This window comes from Cyprinus carpio, chromosome B7 (genome assembly GCF_018340385.1).
Source record: "Cyprinus carpio isolate SPL01 chromosome B7, ASM1834038v1, whole genome shotgun sequence".
Lineage (NCBI taxonomy): Eukaryota > Metazoa > Chordata > Actinopteri > Cypriniformes > Cyprinidae > Cyprinus > Cyprinus carpio.
The window spans coordinates 43,922,677-43,946,570 of record NC_056603.1 but is presented as its reverse complement, the minus strand read 5'-3'; the positions used below and the strand labels follow the sequence as shown (position 1 = coordinate 43,946,570).

At 38.4% G+C, this 23,894-nt stretch overlaps 2 protein-coding genes across 4 annotated transcripts; both read right to left on the bottom strand.

Annotated features, from left to right (window-relative positions):
• Nucleotides 1-5,309: 5,309 nt before the first annotated feature.
• LOC109068797 (E3 ubiquitin-protein ligase TRIM58-like) lies at nucleotides 5,310-12,864 on the bottom strand. 3 transcript variants are annotated; one of them, XM_042728799.1, is made up of 8 exons: nucleotides 12,790-12,838; nucleotides 11,862-11,901; nucleotides 10,687-11,336; nucleotides 10,004-10,099; nucleotides 7,026-7,259; nucleotides 6,685-6,832; nucleotides 6,181-6,207; nucleotides 5,310-6,063 (listed from the first exon to the last, which is right to left on the bottom strand). In XM_042728799.1, the coding sequence occupies exons 2-8, from the start codon at nucleotides 11,887-11,889 to the stop codon at nucleotides 5,510-5,512; spliced, it is 1,737 nt and encodes a 578-aa protein (XP_042584733.1). In that variant the 5' UTR covers nucleotides 11,890-11,901; nucleotides 12,790-12,838; the 3' UTR covers nucleotides 5,310-5,509. The 3 variants fall into 3 exon arrangements, with proteins under 3 accessions (XP_042584733.1, XP_042584734.1, XP_042584735.1); XM_042728800.1 differs by lacking the exon at nucleotides 11,862-11,901 and having other exon boundaries at nucleotides 12,790-12,864; XM_042728801.1 differs by lacking the exons at nucleotides 11,862-11,901; nucleotides 12,790-12,838 and adding an exon at nucleotides 11,680-11,810.
• A 1,029-nt stretch (nucleotides 12,865-13,893) lies between these two features.
• LOC109065209 (E3 ubiquitin-protein ligase TRIM39-like) lies at nucleotides 13,894-23,894 on the bottom strand. The gene is made up of 7 exons (XM_042728798.1): nucleotides 23,689-23,894; nucleotides 20,418-21,046; nucleotides 19,420-19,515; nucleotides 16,691-16,924; nucleotides 16,471-16,618; nucleotides 16,312-16,338; nucleotides 13,894-14,760 (listed from the first exon to the last, which is right to left on the bottom strand). Exons 1-7 carry the CDS (start codon nucleotides 23,693-23,695, stop codon nucleotides 14,216-14,218), a joined length of 1,686 nt encoding a protein of 561 aa, XP_042584732.1. The 5' UTR covers nucleotides 23,696-23,894; the 3' UTR covers nucleotides 13,894-14,215.

Sequence of the window (23,894 nt, the reverse complement as noted above, 5' to 3'; positions counted from 1 at the left end):
GTCCGAGGACTGGTTTGTCACGATAGATCTAAAAGATGCTTACTTTCATATCTCCATCCTTCCCAATCACAGGAAGTTCCTAAGGTTTGCTTTAAGGGGCGAAGCTTACCAGTATTGAGTTCTTCCTTTTGGCTTTGCACTCTCACCCCGAACTTTCACAAAGTCTGTGGATGCTACGCTGGCTCCAGGGTATCCACATACTAAATTATATTGATGATTGGTTGATTTCGGCTCAATCAGAGCAGATGGTGGTTCAACATCGATATGTCGTTCTCGCCCATATGAGAAAGTTGGGGTTAAGATCAAACACCAAGAAAAGTGTGCTTTCTCCATTACAGAGGACCACTTATCTGGGCGTGGCGTGGGATTCGACAACGATGCAGGCCCGACTGTCCCCTGCTCATATTGATTCGATCCTCACGTCAGTCAAAAGAGTCAGGGAAGGCCAGTCACTCACTGTCAAGCAGTTTGAGAAACTACTTGGGTTAATGGCAGCTGCGTCCAACGTTTTACCTCTTGGCCTGCTGTACATGAGACCCCTACAGTGGTGGCTCAAGACCAATGGGTTCTCCCCGAGGAGAAAGTCACTTCACATGATCAAGATCACGCGGCGATGCCTACGTGCCTTAGACATGTGAAGGAAGCCTTGGTTCTTGTCTCAGGGCCCGGTGTTGGGAGCTCCTTGTCACCGTGTAACGCTAGCGACGGATGCGTCCCTCACCAGTTGGGGTGCGGTCATGAGTGGCCACCCTGCCTGCGGTCTGTGGAGTGGTCGCCATCTAACATGGCATATCAACTGTCTAGAGATGCTAGCAGTATTTCGAGCATTGAATCATTTTCTCCCAGACCTAAGAGGTCACCATGTGTTGGTGCACAACACAGCAGTGGTCTCTTAAATCAACCACCAAGGAGGTCTGCATTCGCAACCCCTGTACAAGCTGGCATGCCAGATCCTTGTGTTGTCCCAGTGCAAACTCCTTTCGCTAAGAGCAGTACATATTCCTGGGCATATAAATATGGGAGCAGACATCTTGTCAAGGCAGGGGCCGAGGCCCGGGGAATGGAGGCTTCACCCCGAGGTGGTGAAGCAGATATGGACTATATTTGGTCAGGCTCAGGTGGATCTGTTTGGTACTCAGATGACATCGCACTGTCCCCTTTGTTTCTCTCTATTTCATCCATCTCCTCTGGGACTGGACGCTATGGTACAGACTTGGCCAAGGCTTCGTCTGTACTCTTTTCCCCCGATCGCTCTGCTCCCAGGAGTTCTGGCGAGAGTACGCCGGGACAGGGTCCGTCTTCTTCTATCAGTAGCCCCGTTCTAGCTGGGCCGAGTATGGTTCTCAGATCTGATCTCACTCCTCGATAGCTGTTCATGGGAGATTCCCGTCAGGAGGGATCTCCTCTCATAGGCGGAGGAAACTGTATGCCTTGAAGTGGAAACGTTTCACTTCTTGGTGTAGAGATCGCCAATTTTACCCAGTCAACTGTCCAGTTGGTACAGTGCTGGAATTCCTGCAGTCCCGTTTCTCCGGAGGGTTGACTAACTCCACCCTGAAGGTCTACGTGGCGGCCATTGCGGCCTACCATGCCCCTCTCGGTAACCAATCAGTGGGCAGACACCCCTTAGTTTCACGTCTCCTCCGTGGTGCGCTGAGGCTGAGGCCTCCGGTACATTCTCGTGTCCCCACGTGGGACCTGGCTGTGGTGCTAGAAGCTCTTTGTAAGCCTCCTTTCGAGCCTATTGAAGAAATTGCTGATCGCTATCTCACAATTAAGACTGCCTTTCTTCCAGCTATTACTTCTCTAAAGAGAGTTGGGAACCTTCAGGCCCTCTCAGTGGCCCCTTCCTATTTAGACTTTGAGCCCGGCATGGCCAAAGTGTTTCTCTACCCTCGAGTGGGTTATGTCCCGAAGGTTCCCTCAGTTATCCCATAGCCTATCGTACTACAGGCCTTCAGTCATCCTCCCTTCATGGACCCAGATCAGCAGAAGCTAAACTGTATGTGTCCAGTGTGAGCTCTGGACGCATACGTCCACAGAGCTTCCATGTGGAGAAAGGCGGACTAACTGCTTGTATGCTATGGTCTTCCAGCCACAAAACAGACCCTCAGTCTGTGGATAGTGGATGCAATTACTACTGCCTATGAGTCCTCTGATCTCCCCTCACCACTGGGAGTCAAAGCTCACTCAACCCGCAGTATGGTGGCCTCCAAGGCCTTCTTGTCAGGTGTGTCCGTGCAGGACATCTGCAACGCAGCTGGATGGTCCACGCCCCTCACATTCGTCAGATTTTATGGTTTAGATCTGCGAGCCACTCCCAGCTCTTCTGTTCTCTTGTCTTAGCTGTGTTCCTTGTATACACACTAGGCAGGGATTTGCAAGTCTGGTGGCATGGGCATTCTCATTCCCATAGCGTTTTCGGATGCAGTTCGAGTTCCTGAAGGGGAACTTCCCAGGTTACGTATGTAATCATGGTTCCCCGAAGGGAACGAGACGCTGCGTCTCAAGGCCATACCCTGCCAGAGGTCGCTTCATTCCTAGAAGCTGACGCTCGTTCCTCCTCACGTGCTTTTATAGCTTCCTGGTCGCTACATCACCTGCCTATGACATCACGCCCATTCACTGGACTGATTACACATATTATTCAGAGCTGGTCACGCTGAAGGGCGTTCCCATAGCATTTTCGGACGCAGCGTCTCGTTCCCTTCGGGGAACCATGGTAACATATGTAACCTGGGACATTTTACAGCATCGTGATAAAAATATCACATTCACTTTGTCAATTCAGTCAGTCAGTTCACAGACCAATGTGTTTTGTTGATCCTGGAGCAACAGTGTTATCAAAGAAGCATAATTTTAACCCTGTCTGTCACCCCAGCCATAAGGATAAACTATTACTAAAATCAACTCGAGCAGAATATTATATATATATATATATATATATATATATATATATATATATATATATATATATATATATATATATATATATATATATATATATATATATTCTGTGATGCAAAGCTGAATTTTTAGGATCATTATCACATGATCCTTTAGGAAATCATTCTAATATGATGATTCATTATCAAAGTTGGAAACAGTTCTGCTGCTTAATATTTTTTCAGAACATGTGATACTTTTTTAGGATACTTTGATGAATAAAAAGTAAAAAAAAAAAAAAAAAAAAAGAAGCTATGTTTTTAAAATATAAATATTTTGTAATAACAATATACACTACTGGTCAGTAATTTGGGGTCAGTAATTTTCTTTTCTTTCTTTTTTTTAAATAAAATCAATACATTTATTCAGCAAGGATGTGTTAAATTGATAAAAAGTGATAGTAAAGAAAATATATTATTAGAATATATATTATTAGAATTTTTTTATTTTGAATAAATGCAGTTCTTTTTAACCTTTTATTCATCAAATATATTAGACAGCAGAACTGTTTCCAACACTCATAATAAATCAGAATATTAGAATGATTTCTAAATGATCATGTGATAGACTGGATGTTACATGTGACACTGAAGGCTGGAGTAATGATGCTGAAAATTCAGCTTTGCATCACAGGAATAAATTATTTTTTTTAAAGTATATTCAAATAGAAAAACTATTATTTTAAGTTGTAATAATATTTCACAATATTACTGTTTTTTCTGTATTTTTGATCAAATAAATGCAGGCTTGATGAGCAGAAGAAACTTCTTTCAAAAACATTAAAAATGGTAATGTTTCCAAACTTTTAGTCTGTACTGTATATATATTGTGTTGAGCTGTTAACTGTTTAAATGCCGAAAGATGTCACCTGTGAGGATTATTCCCATTTACAGTGTTAAATACACGTGGTGGCATTATGTTGTGTTGCTAAACACTCACTGCAATGCAAATTACCTGTAAGTATAAGCCTGATGCATAGATTCCCTTTTAGCAGTGAAAAAGGTCATTTGCATTTTCATTTCCATTCACATTGTACTTTACGTAGTGAATGCAAAATAGTTACTGCTTGTGTTCAAGGATAATGGTCAAGTACTTCTGAAACATTGTGTTTTTAGAGGAAAAAATTAAAAATGAAGTTGCAGTTGTCAAGGCCAAGCAAGAAATGAGTCTGAATCACAACAACAACTTGATAGGTTTGATGACAGCACCTTCTACTGAAAATATCAAACACAGTAGTTTGATGAATAGAAAATGTATCCCAAATATAAACACGAGCTAAGTCTGATGATAATGCTGTACTTTGTTTCAATATTTGGTGTATTGAAACTAAAGATGGCAGGTGTCAAGTGTAAGAGTCTGTTCTTTGAGGTTCATCAAGAAGTTTTGGGAAAACACTCCTTGATCTAAAATCTTGACTATGCACTCAAATATTTATTTTCTGACACATGGAGCACAGTGTCTAAGGTCATCCATACTGACCATCCATTATTTTGAATTTCATTGAATATTTTTAACCACGTCCTTCACCTATTATTCTGATCTTCTTCGAAATGTGACCAGTTTTCCCAAAATGTAATTCAAAAGTGATATTGTACATCATGTTCCAGTAACACACCAGCACAAATGATGGTGACGCTTGCATTGGTAGTTTAATAGCTTGGTTTGTGGAAAGGGGTCTAATAAACACATGCTTGCACTGATTTACATGTTTATTTCCATTGTCAGATATTCACAAACAAGTACAAATGTGTAAACATGTATTATACTAATCCATTTGTTTTGTATGCTTTGTTTAATTGTCATAATTGCTCACATGGCCATGCAATGCAACAGATTAATTAATTATTTTAATTTTCAATTATATAAAAAGTGGACTGATATACTTGCACTGATTAACATGTATATTTCAGTTGTATTTCACTACATATTATATTTCATGCATATTCCAATTTTCAGTTTTGTATGCTTTGGTTGTTTGTTAAAATTCCTCCTGTGCGGTCTTGCAATAAAACAGACTATTTGTAGAAACATCCATATGTGACCCAGTACCACAAAACCGGTCATAAGTGGTTTATTTTTAAATTTTTATATTTATACATACTGAAACATACTGACATACCATCCTGAAAGCTGAATAAATTAACTTTCCATTGATGTATGGTTTGTTAGGAGGACAATATTTGGCCGAGATACAACTATTTGAAAATCTGGAATCTGAAGGTGCAAAAAAATCAAAATATTGAGCAAATCACCTTTAAAGTTGTCCAAATGAAGTTCTTAGCAATGTATATTACTAATCAAAAATTAAGTTTTGATGTATTTACGGTAAGAAATTTCAAAATATATTTACTTAAAATCCTAATTATTTTTGGCATAAAAGAAAAATGTTTAATTTTGACCCATACAATGTATTGTTGGCTATTGCTACAAAACACGTGTGCTACTTATGACTGCCTTTGTGCTCCAGGGTCACATTTAATAATTAGGAACAAAGCCAAAGGAAGCAGTTCTCAAGCGCACATAGTAACGCTATAGAAACAGTACTGTACTGTAGAGTCACGGTTCAGCACTGTTTAGTGTGAGACGTCTCCTGCACAGGACAGATCATCATGGTGTCTGAGGCCTTGTCGCAGCAGTAGAGGTAGAAAAATGGGAAGAGTTTCTCATTGAACGAGTCCATAAAGGTGTAAATGTGACTTTTGTTTTGCACGTCGTAGAACGAAACCTGTCCTTCTTCGTAGTCCACATAGACTCCCACTCTCTTCAGCCTGGGCTCGATGGAGAGAAGGAGGGGTGGAGAGGAAGAAACGCGATATTCCTGGCCTTTCTTCATGGCTAGAGCCCAGTAGCCTTGAGAAGTGCTCACCGAAATCCTGCCTTTTCTGTTGACGGACGCCCGGGCCACACCGATGTACCAGTCGTCCTTCTCGCCCACCTGGACCTCCCAGTAACAGCGTCCAGAGGACAGTCCCTCTCGGCCGAGAGCGATCACCACCGTATCGAAGCGCTCAGGTGTGTCGGCCAGGTCCTGCCACGCGCCCAGGTGACGCATCTGATGGCCGTCCTCAGACAGCTGCAGCCAGGGGTTTGCTGTGTCCGGGTCAAACGTGATGTCCACTTCATAGGGAACATACAGCAGACATGTGAGTGAAAAACCAAACAGATCAGGACGAGATAAACACACTTGACCGGACTAGTGATGTATGACAGATCAAACATACAAGAAAACATTACCTGAGTACTTCTGAACCCTCTTCAGCTCTGTTTATGACGACAAAAATAAATGGATTAATCAATAAAATAATCAGATTTCTTTTTTTACAATTAATTCAATTTTTTATTTTATTTTTTTCATTTCTGTACTTCTGCCTTTTTATTAAGATGGTTAATAGTAGTATATGAAGGGGGGTCATTTCTATTAAATGCATTTATAAATGTCATGCATTTATAAATATATTTGTGTTATTAAAAGTGTACTAAAGTGTTGAAAGTGTCTTTCTTTAAGTGCATTTAACTGGCCTTTTATTTCATTCATTTTATATTATCTTCAATTACAATTTTTTGAATATATTTTTTAAGATATTAAAGACACTACAAGTGCACATTCAGTACAAATAAGCACACTTCTTTTTTTTCATAATTCTTCATGGTTATAACCAACCTGACTTAAAACTGTGCCACATGCTATGGTGAAGAGAAAGTATCTGTGTAGAAATAGAGTGATGTGCAAGTTCGTACCTATTTCTGCAAGTTTTTCTACTTCTTCAGTAAGTGTCTCCACTAGTTTGAGCACAGCTCTTCTGGTGGTGCCCACACACGGATCCGCATACACACAGGTCTCAGACCAGTCTTTAGTGTGTGGGTGAGACATTAATGATGGAAAGTTCTGGAGGAGAAGACAATAGACATTAAAGTAGCAGATTGGCAGACTCTGAATAAAACATTCTATAAAATGGTGACTATTGTGGTGACTATTACTGATCACAAAGTATTTTGGATGCCATTTACACCTGTATTTAACACTTAAAATGATGATGTCAATTGTTCAACATTACAAGCATGAGGTAAAAATGGTCCACCTGCAGGAAGTGAATGTGGTCTTCAGTGTGTGAGAGATACTCTAACTCTGTGTTTCTCAGTTTCAGAGCATCTATTTCCTGCTCTAGTTCTTGTATTTGTCCATTGGCCCAGCTCTCAGTCTTCCTCTGTTTCTCCTCGATGTCCAGCACCAGCTCTGCCTGGGCCTTCTGAACTGCTCGGATCAGGTCCGAGAACACCTGAATGCTGTCCTCAATTTCTCTCTGAGCGCTGCTCTGTGATCAGGAAGAGATACACACTTATCAGTACAGACCAAAAAAAAAAAATAATATATATATATATATATATATATATATATATATATATATATATATATATATATATATATATATATATACAGGTCCTTCTCAAAAAATTAGCATATTGTGAAAAAGTTCATTATTTTCCATAATGTAATGATAAAAATTAAACTTTCATATATTTTAGATTCATTCCACACCAACTGAAATATTTCAGGTCTTTTATTGTTTTAATACTGATGATTTTGGCATACAGCTCATGAAAACCCAAAATTCCTATCTCAAAAAATTAGCATATTTCATCCGACCAATAAAAGAAAAGTGTTTTTAATACAAAAAAAGTCAACCTTCAAATAATTATGTTCAGTTATGCACTCAATACTTGGTCGGGAATCCTTTTGCAGAAAATGACTGCTTCAATGCGGCGTGGCATGGAGGCAATCAGCCTGTGGCACTGCTGAGGTGTTATGGAGGCCCAGGATGCTTCGATAGCGGCCTTAAGCTCATCCAGAGTGTTGGGTCTTGCGTCTCTCAACTTTCTCTTCACAATATCCCACAGATTCTCTATGGGGTTCAGGTCAGGAGAGTTGGCAGGCCAATTGAGCACAGTAATACCATGGTCAGTAAACCATTTACCAGTGGTTTTGGCACTGTGAGCAGGTGCCAGGTCGTGCTGAAAAACGAAATCTTCATCTCCATAAAGCTTTTCAGCAGATGGAAGCATGAAGTGCTCCAAAATCCCCTGATAGCTAGCTGCATTGACCCTGCCCTTGATAAAACACAGTGGACCAACACCAGCAGCTGACATGGCACCCCAGACCATCACTGACTGTGGGTACTTGACACTGGACTTCAGGCATTTTGGCATTTCCTTCTCCCCAGTCTTCCTCCAGACTCTGGCACCTTGATTTCCGAATGACATGCAAAATTTGCTTTCATCCAAAAAAAGTACTTTGGACCACTGAGCAACAGTCCAGTGCTGCTTCTCTGTAGCCCAGGTCAGGCACTTCTGCCACTGTTTCTGGTTCAAAACCACACGCCTGTGCACGGTGGCTCTGGATGTTTCTACTCCAGACTCAGTCCACTGCTTCCGCAGGTCCCCCAAGGTCTGGAATCGGTCCTTCTCCACAATCTTCCTCAGGGTCCGGTCACCTCTTCTCGTTGTGCAGCATTTTTTTGCCACACTTTTTTCCTTCCCACAGACTTCCCACTGAGGTGCCTTGATACAGCACTCTGGGAACAGCCTATTCGTTCAGAAATTTCTTTCTGTGTCTTACCTTCTCGCTTGAGGGTGTCAATGATGGCCTTCTGGACAGCAGTCAGGTCAGCAGTCTTACCCATGATTGTGGTTTTGAGTAATGAACCAGGCTGGGAGTTTTTAAAAGCCTCAGGAATCTTTTGCAGGTATTTAGAGTTAATTAGTTGATTCAGATGATTAGGTTAACAGCTCGTTTAGAGAACCTTTTCATGATATGCTAATTTTTTGAGATAGGAATTTTGGGTTTTCATGAGCTGTATGCCAAAATCATCAGTATTAAAACAATAAAAGACCTGAAATATTTCAGTTGGTGTGCAATGAATCTAAAATATATGAAAGTTTAATTTTTATCATTACATTATGGAAAATAATGAACTTTTTCACAATATGCTAATTATTTGATAATAACCTTTTCTCTCAAAAACATGGGACAAAGACGTTAAGATGTCCGCATCAAAAGGTATTTACAAAAGTGATTTTATGTCCATAGAAAGCACATTAAATGTAAGTAAAATGTCTACTTTTAAGGTTTCAAATAAGTTTTTGGAGAATAAAATGTAAAAATTTGGTTGAAATAATGTTACATTGTCATTCAGTGTAACACAATATTTATGCAAAAATTCAAACAGCATGCTTACTCTGACGTGTACATATTAAAATATCTAAAAGAGTAATAGAGCATACTAAATTTTATTGTGTTTTAAATTAGTAAAAAATTCTTACTGACAAAAACTGGCAAAACCTAGGATAGTGGCAAATGTTAAAAATGTAAAATTACAACTCATTAGTATTTGGGGTGAAAGTAATTAGTCTTTTAATATGTCATAAATTGATTTTTGTTGTAAATATGCCTGACAAGATTGTTACACTGAAGGACATTTTACTGGGTGTCTTCTGTAAATCAGGGGAAAATGTATGATATTCATTTTTTGCTCAGAAAAACAAAAACAAAATTGCAATTAAATAAAACAGAAAACTTTTTATGCTTTTTTTTTTGAGGGGAGGGGGGGGGGGGGTTTAAAGCAGTATTACACTTTTTTTTTTTTAATGCTTAAACACTTTTTTGTCTTTGACCCACATACAGTAAACCTTATAATAATGATAACTTTATTTATAACTACTGTGGGGTTGGATTTAACATTATGCACCTGCAAGTTACATCCGTAAATAATAAAGATCCATGTGGTGCAAGGTGGTTTTTATATCATTAATGACTTAAGTGCTGATAAAATGATTGCTTGTCCTTTAGAGCTGATCAGAATTCCACCTTACCTAATTAGCAAAACAATGTTCTTCCACAAGTGTCTTGCAGTTACACCTCAACTGGCAGAAGTTGCAAAAGTGTACCTTAATTCACATGGGTCACTGCACTGATGAAAGGAAAGGCTAACATCTGTCCGTGTTAACTCAGCTGAAGCACTTTAATTTTAACATAACTTTAACATAAAACACTTAAACATACCTTGTTCAACTCTATGGAGTGTTTGATATCATCAACTTTCTTCAGTCGCTCCTGGATCATCTGCTGGACTTCAGCTTCAGTTTTCCTCAACAAGGCCTGTCCATCACAATGTATTGTGTTAAATACTGAAAAACTCAGCTGGCATAGCCACCTTTTTTTTTTTTTTTTTTTTTTTTTTTACAACAACTGAATTTATTTACTTTAGTAGCAAATGCCACATTTTGTCTTTAATACATCAGCTGCAAATTTACATATTAGCTGAAATTGCCAAAAAAAAAAAAACTAATGTTACATAGCCTCTGCTAGCCTGAATCTTACTATTGTACAGTCCTGCTTACCATGATTTTTATGTTGTATTACCGTATTACCATATTAACATATCTGATTGAATCTGATTTCGCTTGAAGATTTTAGGTGTGTAGCCTACAATTATTTATATGAGGTTGGAATATTCAACAGACATGCACTGTCACTTAACATTGTCTGAGATTAAATACCATTTTTCGAACTGGAATGCTTATCAATGACATACAGAGTGAGTATCTGTCTTTCCAGTCCACCCTGAGATTTGTAATAAATTTAAGCACTTCAGTGTCATCCATTTGGTCATCATATTTAGAGGACAAAATAAGAGAATTGGCCACCATAAAAACAGCTGTTGTCATAACAAGTGGCACATTTACCTTTTTCTCTGTCCACTCTCGTTCAACAGGAACAGTGTAATGTGCCCTGTGGTCCATCTCTGTGCACAGCACACACACTATGGTCTGATCCTTCTTACAGAACAGCTCCAGTAACCTCTCATGCTTCTTACACATACGGTCCTCCAGGTTCTGCACGGGTTCGATCAGCTTGTGTTTGGTGAAGCGAGAAGTGTGGGTCTTTAAGTGCTCCTCACAGTAAGACGTCAAACACACCAAGCAGGACTTTACTGCCTGTCGCTGAGGGCCAGTGCACACGTCGCAGGACACCACCTGGGCCCATGGTCCATTAGGAGGTATCAGTTCAGGAATTTCTGTGGGGAGTTCCACAGGGCTCTGTCCTGGGTCCGGTTGCATTGTCTTCTGAAGTTTCGCGACTGGGTTGGTTTTCATTTCCTTAAACTTCTCAGCAATTTCCCTCAGTACTGTGTTGATGCTGATGTCTGGCTGTTTGAAGAAAGTCTTTTTGCACATCGGACACATAAAGAGGGCACTGGACTTCCAGTAGCTGCCGATGCAGGCCATGCAGAAGTTGTGTCCACAAGGGATCGAGACAGGATTTGTAAACACATCCAGACAGATGGAACAGTGCACCTGCTCCTCCGTTAACATTCTGGTGGGAGATGCCATTCCTGTACAGATATATATATATATATATATATATATATATATATATATATATATATATATACACACACACACACTATATTTCCTGTCATTGAATGTCCATAATCTCATGTTATAAAAGATTAAGTGCTTTGCACAGGCTATTTTAAACGATAATGTCTTTAAAGAGTGTCTTAGTCAAGCATGTGCCAAGATAAAGCATTAACCTAAATGGACAAAGTGTTTCTTCAGTGAAGAAAAAAAAAATAATAATATTTTTTATCCATGCATTGCATTTAAGATTGCTGTGGGGTGGTGCTATAATGTTTTGCAGTTTAAGGATTCAGTAGAATTATGAAGTTTACTCACAAGCTATTTAACACATTTAATTGGTTTAATAGTTGTAAACCCTGCAGACAGACATAGAGGGTGACCAGTAGTATTCATTTATGAAAACAGATTAAATAAAAACCAAAATGAAATATGGAGAGATGTGGTTTATAAACAACAGTGATGATATACACTTATAGATTATTGAAGTCAACACAAACCTGCATTCACAGCCAATTTTACTTCCATAATGCGTTGTATCTAAGAGCAAAACATATTGATGTTATGACAAAAATGGAATCAAGTAGGGTGGTATTTGGGATTATCCTTCAGGAATTGGTTATATTGTGAGGATGTTTTGTGTTATAATGGAGCAGGTCTTAAATACAGTTTGCACACTCTAGATAATCAACGTATTTAAAAGTTTTCATTATTTGCTAAGATTTTATAGAGGCTGCATTACCTTCAACAGTACCCTATAAATTAGGGTCCTTTCAGAACATTAAAATGGAGTAGTATGGATGATGAATGGTGAACATTAAGACCAGGAATGTGTTTTAAGAAAGTAAGTAAGAAAGTTTTGAACTCCTGTTGACTTTATCTCATAAAACTAGAACAAAATTAGAACAAAATCCTAAACAACCAGATGAATTATCCAGTCCTTTTTAAACATACTTGGTGGCATTATTGCCAGCTATGCAGTGTGCTAAATATACAAAGTCATTTGGATTTAATTAGCAATCTGCCTGTTGGCTCAGGGCCTTGTACTCTTAGCAACATGCAGCAGTCTTTGACACAGAAAGACTTCAGGAATATGTAAAGCCTGGCTATTCATAGGACCAAAGATTAACATCACTCCAAACATACAAGGCCTCACAGACTCGTGCTCCTTTTTGGATCCATAGCACCATTTAGTCTATAAGTTTTTAAATGCTGATTATTAAACACATTTTTTGCAGATTTGGCAATAATTATTCATTAATATTATTTGGGAACAGAAATCCTTCATGCTTTCATTAGCAAATGAGTCCTTTTATATACTTAGCTATGTATTTGCTGAAATGACATTCAGAACATGCATTTTCTTCAAACATCTTTACTGAGCCTAACATTTTTGATTGAGTTACAGTGTTTTAAAAGGAGACTCACCAGCAGTCTGTTGTAGTCGAATGTCACTGACCACAATGACCGTCCTGGTCTGGACAGCAGTGACATGTGGGACAGCTGACGATACCCCCCACCCCCACCCCGTTACCCTGAAACAACCCCTCCCCCCACTCCCCCATAGCCTAGTTTCACTTTTACACCCACGACTACATAGAGTCTCTTCTAGTTTCAGGAAATATTAACCATTCACTCACTCAAGTTGCTTTTTTTATTAGCAGTTATTATTAACTATTATATATTGATTCATGGCATGGAATGACAAGTTATAAATTTTATTAAAAAGTTCTGAAAAGAAACTCATTAAAACCCTGTATCCAAATATTAGGATAATAAAATGATAATATGATATGTATTTATGATAATAAAAAATAACAGAGAAAATATATAGGTATACAGTTCATTAATTATCCATTTTGCTTATACATACTGTCATATCACACATAAACATTCAGCTCACATCATAACATTTTTTTTCAATGGGTAAAACAAATTTAAATGTATGACTGATTGAGTTACAGTGTGGCTTTTAGCAAGTTGTTCCAATTCTATACTTTGATTCACAAGTTAAACTTTAATTTACCATCATGTTAACAGTAACAGGGTTAAAGTGAACCAAAGTGCACAACTTTTCAAAAGTTTGGTGTCAATAAATTCAAAGACTTTTTCATTGCATTTGAAAAACCCAAACAAATTATAAAATCCAAATATATATGAACCATCAAATAGAAACAAATAGGGGAAATGAAAGCAACAGACAAATCAGCTCAAAAAGTAGTTGTCAATATGTTTATATGCTCACCAAGGCTTCATTTATTTGATCAAAAAACAGTAAACAGTAATACAGTAATATAGTGAAATATTGTTACAGTTTAAAATATCTGTTTTCTGAGTTAATATACTGTAAAATGTAATTGATTGCTGTGATCAAAGCTGAATTTTCAGCATCATTACTCCAGTCTTCAGTGTCACATGATCTTCAGAAATCATTCTAATATGATGATTTGCTGCTCAAGAAACTTTTCTGATTATTATCAATGTTGATACAATATAAATTTAAAAAGAATAGCATTTATTTAAAGCAGAATTCTTTTGTAACATTATACATTTCTTTACTGTCACTTTTGATCAGTTTAATGCATCCTTGCTGAATAAGACTTCATTTCTTTCTTAATGACCCCAAACATTTTAACTGTAGTGTACTGTATATGTCTTTCAAAACTGTCTGCTTCCTTTTCAAGGTAATGTATAGTCGTGTACACTAGAGTCATGCTAGTTCCCATTATAAGATTTACAGAGAGAACTCTTATGAAAATGTGTTTTATTTGTCTGGAATCCATTTGGAAAGTCTTCAGTTTTGTAAGAGTGTTTTAGAAACTCATGGAAAATGCATTGGAGTGAGTTTGCAGTCTCAGCAGTGTTTAACGGCGGTGATGACCAGCGCTCCGGGGTTCTTTCCGTCCTGATTGATGCAAGGGCTGAAAATGGGGAAGACGCTCTCAGTGAACACATCGGTGAACGTGTAGAGATGAGAGTGTGTCTTCACATCGTAGAAGGACACCTGGCCAGCTTCGTAGTCCAGAAAGATGCCCAGCTTCTGAGGCAGTGTGGCGAGATGCAGAGGAACTCTGTTTCCATTAAGGGCTTTCACTTCTCCGCTCTTCAGCCATAAACACCAGAAGCCTCCTTCTGGACTGAGGCGGATCTCTCCTTTGCGTCGCACTGACCCACGGGCCACTCCTACAGTCCAAGCGGTCTTGTGTCCCACGTCAACCTCCCAGTAGTGTCTGCCGGAGGAAAGACCCTCTCTCGCCAGGACAAACAGCGCTGGGCTGAAGCGCCGCGGCGTGTCTGAATGCGTGGAGCTCTTTCGCTGTTCATCATAGCGCACCTGCCGGCCGTCCTCGGACAGACAGAGATCACGCTGAGCTGTGGCAGGATCCAAGATTACCTCACCTAGAGAGGAGACCGAAATCAATTATGTTCCTTTTTGGTGAATGTAAAAAAAAAACACATAAATGAGTAAGTAATTGAATCATTCTTTCAACCAGTTCAACTGTTCAAATATGCTGATTCATTCAGAAACAAAACACAGCTACAGCATTGCTCTGAGACACAAGGGTACACTGAAAATACATTTACTTTGAAACAGTTTTTCACATAGAAATTGCTTGTAAATGCCACACATAATTTCTAAGAAGCAACACACTGAATTACACTACTCCAGCAATACTAGTTTGATTTACAACTTCAGAAATTAATAATGTAGATTTTTAGCATTTGTATGACTGACTAAGCAAAAATAGACAAAATTAGACAATACTGTGCCTGAATCGCAAGTCACTCAAAATTAACATTTCAATGAACTATAATAAATAAATAAATAAATAAAAAATACAGCTACATTTAATTGATTATTACCTTTTAAATATGGATATTTTTCTTACAAAAATGTATTGATTCGCTACAGGAGGACTTTTTTCACCCCCGGAGCTGTGTGAGGCACTTTTTATTATGGATGGATGCGCTTTATTTCACATCTTTTGGACCGATGCACTGCAACACTCGCTGACTGCCTTTAAACAGCTTGAAAAATCAAAGACAATTTTTAATATAACTCCGACTGGATTCGTCTGAAAGAAGAAAGGCATATACACATAGGATGCCTTGTGGGTGAGTAATTTATGGGCTAATTTTCATTTTTAGGTGAACTAAACCTTTAATTCATCATCAGCCGATTTTATTATGGTTTTGAGTATAATTCCTTACAGGCCTAACATAATCTGTGTTTAATTTTGAATCAGGTTTGTCCATAGGTTCAAGTCAGTGCTTTTGTGGCTGTTGAGATTTGCCTTTAAGGATGGATTACTACAGTTGTGGCCAGTTGCTTTTTACACTAACATTTTATTGGCTGTTTTAAACAAAACTGAATTTACTATATGTGAGAGTGTGATTTAATTGTCCTTGTTTATTCAGTAAAACGGAAACTGATAGTTTTTATATAATATAGATTTAAAGTCATGATGACATGTGAAATATGTCATTTTGTTAAGATATTGTCAGACCTGCTTGTTAATGCGTGCTTCCTATTGTGTTGTTATGTGGTTGATAAGGGCTTTTGTTATTATTTTGTAGTTATTGGGGTGTTTTGGGTGGTTGCTGTCAGCTGTCTCCAAGTTTGAGATTCTGGTTTGTAGGTATGGCTCAGCGGCATGTTCCTTAAAATAACAGTGAACTATAGAAATGAAGTACAATTGCTTAATCACTACAGTTACTACAGTTAATGGTTTTGTCATAAATCAGTGGAAAACTTTATAATGCAGTGACAGTGAGCTCAAGTCTGCTCTCTAGAGGAACAGATTGACTTAAAATAACTTTGTGTCTCCCATATCTTCATCAATATGATAAAATATTCATTCAGCTGGAAAAGACTGAAACATTATAATGATCCGTCGCAGTGTTCAGATGGCTGTGTTAGTCACTAATGCTTATATCGATAGCACTTACTTGCATAGTTTTGCAGCTTCCTGAGTTCTAAAAAGGAAAAGAAACACTTCATGAAGGTAACTTGTAAATCTAATGAGATCAATGAAATCTAATGAGATCATGTAAATTTTCAGTTTGATTTAAGGAAAGTGTAGGGAAAGGGTGGACATGGTTCTTCACCTTTCCCATAAAGCCGTTTGACCTTGTGTTGGAATTTGTCCATCAGAGAGCAGACGGACTTCCTGATGGTGCTGAGATACAGATCTGTGTTCACATACACCGATGACCAATCAGACGGCTCCGGTGGAGGAGGAAGAGATGGCAGGAACTGCAGAGGAAATACTAGGTTAAATAAAGCTCAGATGCAGACACTAGTTGAGTGGAAACTTTGAATGCTGACCTGTAGAAAGAGCACCCTGTCCTGTGTCTGAGCGAGTGCGTCCAGCTCGCTGCTCCTCTTCCTCAGGGTGTTGAGCTCGTGCTCCAGGCCGCTGGTCAGATCTTTGGCCTGCTGCTCCGCTTGTTTCTGCCGCGTCGTGATGAGCTCCAGCAGCTCGGCCTGAGACTGTTCCAGCAGGCGCTGCAGCTCCGCGTAAACCGTCCAGCTCTCCTCGATCTCCTTCTGACTGCTGTCCTGAATACAGAGAGGATGCCAGGCTTTACACACTCCACCTGTCTATCATACAGCGACCAATACAGCTCGCCTGTGACTGAAATGCCAGTTACTTTGCTTTCCCATGTTTTGACTGACAGCCCTCGTGTTGCCATGTTGAGAGAAATCGGGAGTAAGTGCAGAGGCGTTGTGTGTGAACATGATGCTACTGTAGTTCTAGACTAAATGTCAACATGAAATGCAAACCTGCAATAATTAAATATCTCTACTGTACAGACATAAATTTACATTTCCTTCAGCCTGAGGCACATTCATTTCACTTTTGGTGCGAAAGGGCTTTTACATTTGTAAAAGAAGAACTTTTTTATATTAAAAACAAACAAGCAAGCTCTGCCCAGATTTAAAATGTAACTCAAAAATAATGTAACATTACGTTGCGCAATTAGTTACTTTTTAAAGAGTAACACAATATTGTAATGCATTACTTTCCCCAACACTGTTCACATCTCATTCTCAAATCGATATTTCTTGGTGAAAACTTCTTGTGCCAGGTTTGACTTTAGTGAAGCTGAGATCATATCAAAACATGTTGGACTCTGAATGAGATTTAAAAATTCCAGCAGAGGTGAATAACACCATAAAATATGCATTTCTTTCTCATATAAAACTATTATTTGACCTGGAATACAGTACAGTGCATTGTTGTATCGACTACTTTTATGACACATTTATGGTGTACAGAAACAATGGATTCCTATAAAACTATTAACATCATGGGATCTTTTGATATTTTTGTTTACTCTCAATGCAGATGATATATTTATATACAGATTATATTTGTATTGCTGAAATGAAAGTGAAACTGAATATGCTTCAGCTTCTCGTAGTCAGGTGGCAAAGCAGCTGAAAGCTTCATGTTTTGCTTTCTAATGTATGGCATCAATGTACATTTAATTCAGCCTGATTGATATTTGTTTTGCTTTTGGTGTAAATAACAGACCATTTATCAGAGATGCAAACATTCTAGCAGTGCGCCTTTAAGGTTCTTTGACCAAAACTCAATCTGATCCTAAACATCCCACACAGCATCATCACTATCGTGCTAAAGGTGATTATTGCAGGATCATGATGGTATCTAAGATTTTGAAAACAACATGGATCCGATTTTCCGTTTTTTTTTTTTTTTTCCTGTTGTGAAAATGCACAGAACATTTCCATGACGGAGACCAGGGAGGGTTGTGACAAACACATGCAGCGTAACTCATGAGATCGCATGTTAACATGAGCATGCAGAATATCAGCGCGAGTGTTTTGACAGGACAGACCGGTTGAACCGCTTAGACTCGCTGAAGAACTGTGTTGATTCAAACACATCTAGTTCAGCTTATCTGTCATCACACCGCACATCTATACCTGCTCCGACATCTTTATCTCTGTCTGCAGTAATTACTGTAATCATGAAGCATTAATGAGTCTAATATGAGTTATTTCTGCCTGTATTCTGTCGTTATTTCCCTCCACCCTCTATGTAATTGAATCCTCTTTGTATCTTTAAATGTGACTCAAGATGGCCCTGTGCTCTATCTATAGTTATTGAACAGGAAAAAACACTGGCACATTAACCTTGCATATCATTGACACAAACCTGAATCTGATCTCACAGGAAGGATACAATATCACAGATGGAAATGATCCATTTTTGGAGGTGTTTGTCAATGCTGATGTCATATCGGTCACAAACGTCAGCTCTGCCTGTTTACACTTTAAGACAAATATACTTCCGGTAACACAAGTTATATATTTATTTCCAGTCCAAAACAAAAGGCTTTTCTTTTTCATTTAATCCTGCATTGCTTGTGTTGCTCAGCATGTGAAGGGAAATGTTCTCAGTTAAAGAGGGGTGTGACATGGGCAAATATTTGCAGTGCTCTTACTGGTTTTGTCAGATGAAACAAAAGGTAAACAGATATTCTCAACAAAGCAGTCTAAGGTAGAGCCAGCGTTCACGCTGGGTCTGTACTGAGACTTTTCCAGTTGTTTTTTGATTACTGGATATTTTTATAAATGATTTTAACATAATTGAGTTCACAAAGAGCACTTTTATACCTGTTTGTCCCTGATTCTGCCTTAGTTATGTAGACTTAGATGGCAGATAATGGCTATTTATGATTGTTAACAACTATCAAATTGTTTGTGACACACTGTGTATGTGTTGTTTTGTCATGCATAATAAATATAGCTGCAAGCAGCAATTACAGTTTGCAATTTATCGTCCATTATGATTTGCTGATGTGTTAGATTAAAACAAAAAAATGTTACTTTTGATTAGCATTGTGCTAAAATTGTAAAAGTAGCTTTTTAGCAAAAATTCAAATGGCAGAAATTTAGACCACCAAGTAATATGCAATATACGTTCAAAAACATGTCATTCCTAATAGAGCTGAGCAAACAAAAATGATTAAAGATTGCTCAGCCTTTCCGAGAAAAGCAGCATCACACAGTATAAATGGACTCACTTTGAGGACTTTGATGGACTGCTTGATCTCATCGAGTTTCTTTTCTCGCTCCTTGATCAGATGTTTCAGTTCTGACCTTTTCTTTCCCAGCTGACTCTGCGAACCAAACAATAAGATGCACAAATCACATTTCCTGAATTTCCAAGCTCCCAGTATGCATTTCAGTGAGTATGTAGCAGGTTAGTTTGACTCATTCAGATTTTTGAGTTGTCTGAACCCTATGATGTTATCCTTGAAATGTTGTTACTTATCTTCATTTAGGGTCATAAACAAGCCTGTGAGGTGTGGATATTTTATTGCTGTGGAATGTCCATACATAATTTATTACAATTATAATGTTTGGGTCAATTTGACATACTTTTATGCTTAAAGTCAGCTGACAGACCCAAAAGAAAATGTTTCTTTGATGTATTTTGCTATGTCTGTTTCTCAGCTATGCTATGAGGGTGTTTACATTAACATTCATGTAACTTAAGAAACGTATATTGCATGATTTTTTGTATTTTTTTATTATTTCATGCATTGCCAGGGAACCAAACCCGAAACACTGGCGTTCACTAGTGCCATGCTCTACAGTTTGGCCTACAAGACAGCATTTATATATTTATATATATATATATATATATATATATATATATATATATATATATATATATATATATATATATATATATATATATAAATTGTGGGAGAGGAAAGAAAAATAGTTTTAGAAATACACTTGAGGGTTGTCTCATCATAAACAACATAGTGCAGATGTATGTGTGATGTAAATTTATTCATCATACAGTGTAGACGACTTCACTGATTATAACGGGAGTGTTTTTTAAAGTGCATAAACTCGTCAGTGGTGATTTTCTTTGATAATGTACAGTACATGTTCTTTGCTTGTTTTCTGTAGCTGCTGTTTGAATAACTGAGAAAAATGTAAGCATTACAATCGGTAACATATAATGTTTATATTAACCTGATATCATGCCAAATATGTTAAAACCCACCGTTTTTTTCTTCCACTCTCGTTCGGTGGAGACAAGGTCGTGGCCTTTATGCGAGGACTCTGCACACTCCTTACACACGCACACATGTTCGTTTCGGCAGTAGGCATCCAGGAGGCGCTTGTGTGTCTTGCACATCTTGTCCTCCAGGTTGTGTATGGGCTCCACCAGCTTGTGTGACGTCATCGCCTTCCCCTTCTTATGGTGCCGCAGGTGAGCTTCGCAGAACGATCCCGGGCAGTTCAGACACGACTTCATGGCCTTCATCTTCCGTCCAATGCAGGCGTCGCAGGGCACCTCTCCCGCTTTAGCGAAGTCTCCCCAGTCGTCGTCTTTCTGTGGGGAATTAATAAACTCCACGTTGGCCCGGTCGAGCGAGGACATCGTGGACAGACCCTGGAACTGTTCTGCGATCTCGGCCAGCACGCAGTTGACACTGAGCTCTGGTTTTCTGGAGAAGGTTTTCTTGCACATGGGACACAGGAACTTCTTGCTGTGATTCCAGAAGCCCTGCAGACAGGCCTTACAGAAAGTGTGGCCGCAGGGAGTGGAGACGGGCTCGACGAAGACCTCCAGACAGATGGAGCAGGAGAACTGCTCCTCCGACAGGATTCGCCCCGGAGACTGTGGGCCTGCGAAGGATTGAGGGAGAAAGAGATGTTATAAGATTAGAGATGGTAAAAAGTAGAAGACAAAAGAGCGGGAAGAAGGAAGGTTGTGTTTTCAAGAAACAGTTTGTGCAGTTCTGTCTCACTACAAACGAGGGTTGTCAACATGCACTAATTTTCATCATTTGGAATGAATTAAATCCAATTTTGAAGTATAATTGCCATTTTTCATGACGTGTCAGTTTTGTTTTTTAGATATCTCAGAGAGCTGTAAAATGTATGTAAATGTGCATTACAGCACTGCACATGCAATTGCAATTGAGAGGATAATTGGATTCAAGTGTTTACATGCTTATTTTTTCCTATTGATTGGATTATTGCAGGTCTATATCTCATCCATTTCATCAATTCGATAAATTGAAATCGCTCAGTCCAATCGATTGAGGTGTTTACAAGCTTTTCAGTCCATCTGAGCCATTAATCTGATTACTAACGGGTTACTTGAGTGTATATAAACAGCTACTCAAATATATGTGCTTTCCCATCAATAGAAATGCATGCTTTTAGTTGATTGCATACATATGCAAATTCAGGCCTTGCCTTGGATTTTGAAACTTGCAAACAAGATAAATTCAGGCTACTCTCATTTGCATACCAACATCTCCACAAATCATCAGTTATGTTTCCATACAAATGCAACTTCTGGGAAAAATGTTAATATTGTATAAAACTTTTGTGAATAAAGCAATGTTTTCAACCAGAGTTTCAAGAGAAATAACAAAATATTTACTTGCACAAAGTATCCATGATAAAAGAATAAAGATTTTATGCACAACTTGGGGCTTTCTCTTTTTTAATGCAATACCCCCAAATTTTACCCCAAAAGTTGCTGTGTGTGTGTGTGTGTGTGTGTGTGTGTGTGTGTGTGTGTGTGTGTGTGTGTGTGTGTGTGTGTGTGTGTGTGTGTGTGTGTGTGTGTGTGTGTGTGTGTGTGTGTGTGTGTAAAAATAGCTATTAAATCAAAGACTTCCAGGTCCCTCCTGCTATTTAAAAGGCTTTCGGGAACACCCATCACTGAAACAAGAATCCAAGACAAAACAATAACAGATACTGAAGAAATAGCATACCCTAATAACATAAACAAAAACAAATAACAACATAAATGACACTGAACAGTGAATAAAGCGAATCTCTCCAGGCGAATGTGAAGGTATCAGAGCATAATGAAAGGCCTGGCATTAAATCGGGAGTGTTAGCGTAGGCACTAAGCGTGTGGGCTGTTAACACAAAGGTCACATGTTTAGTTTCAGGTGAAGGTGGCCCATTATCTGAAGAGTTACTCGAGATCGCGGGAGCTTTAGTGTCCTTCAGCAAATCAATGCAGCTTCCTGATTGTGAGAAGAGTTTTTATGTAAATTGCTGTGGTGGAATAAAGACTGAATCAAAGTGGAGGTTCACTGGAGAGTTATAGTCTAGCTTGGAAGGGAAAATTCAACATTTTATTTGGTTTGTTTTGTTTGTTTTTAGACTGATGTGTTTACATCCCTAATGAAGTACTACTAAACAAGCCACTCAACCCGTGTTTCTAGCACTCGGCCTGACAAAAGTCCCCACGCCTACTAAAAAGTGCCAAACAGTCCCTTCACACAACAAATTTGTAAGTTCATAGTTAGTGGAAAATATTGAAGCTTTCAAAAAAGAATTATGTAAAGGTTATATAATAAACAAAACTGCAACAGTTTGACAAGACCGATGGATCCGTCCTGATTCACCAGCCACGGTCACTAACAGCAGTAAGTGAGACAGCAGATTTACAGCTTATATAAGCTCAGAGTCACAGTTTCTTATCAGATGTGTGAAGGACGTGCAAACAGCACATCGCAGACGTCACCATGTGATCTCAGGAATGCTGTACAACAGGCTTTTCTTTGACTTCGGCAGCATTCAAATCCAAACAACCGTCTGTTCCTCTCTGCTCTTGTGTCCAAATAAATACAAAAACTCAAACTTTTGACACTTAAGTCGGACTTAAGTACAGTACATCTTTATAATCTTTAGAAACAAAAAATAAATGCCTAAACAAAAAAACAAAATCTTAGATTAAACAACAAAATATATATATATATATATATATATATATATATATATATATATATATATTTGTAACTGCAAGTTGTGCAATGATGTTGCAATTAAGTACATTTAGAATATTAACTTAATACTGCATACCACTACAGTTAAAATTAAAATAAAGTACTTTACATGTGCTTTATATGTAAGTCAAAACTTTAAAATAAGTGTACTTCTTTAAAGCACGACAAAGGGACAATGATTTTTTTTAAAGTGTACTTAAGTGTGTTGAAAAACATTCTCAGCAAAGAGTCTCTAAGTACACTTAAGGGCCTTTTATTTCACTAATATTATCTGCCAATACATTTTTTTTTTTTTTTTAAGTGCACATTCAATAATTTTTACACAAGGGCAGTACATGTGGCTTCATTCAAGTAAGCAACAAACACTAACATCAGAATCACAGAGTAACTACCTGCTTTGGTTTGCTTTATGCTTGTCAGAAGCAATCCCCATTCAGTCGGTCATTTACTGTAATATAGAATGATAAACCGAGAAGAGACTTGGTGTAGGTAGAATAAACAGAGATGACTTACACTGCATGTTGAAGGATCTTCTCGTCGTTTCCTTGAAAGTCCTCCTGGCCTGTGAAGGGTGTGTGAAAGCTGTATAACACCTGTTCTCACACTCTCTCCGGTCTCTGTTTGCTGTGGGTGTGTCTTCAGACACCTGTGACCGGAGATTCAGTGTGTGTCGCTGACTTTTTTTAAATTCACGTTTTTTTTTTAAGTCAGCTTTGATG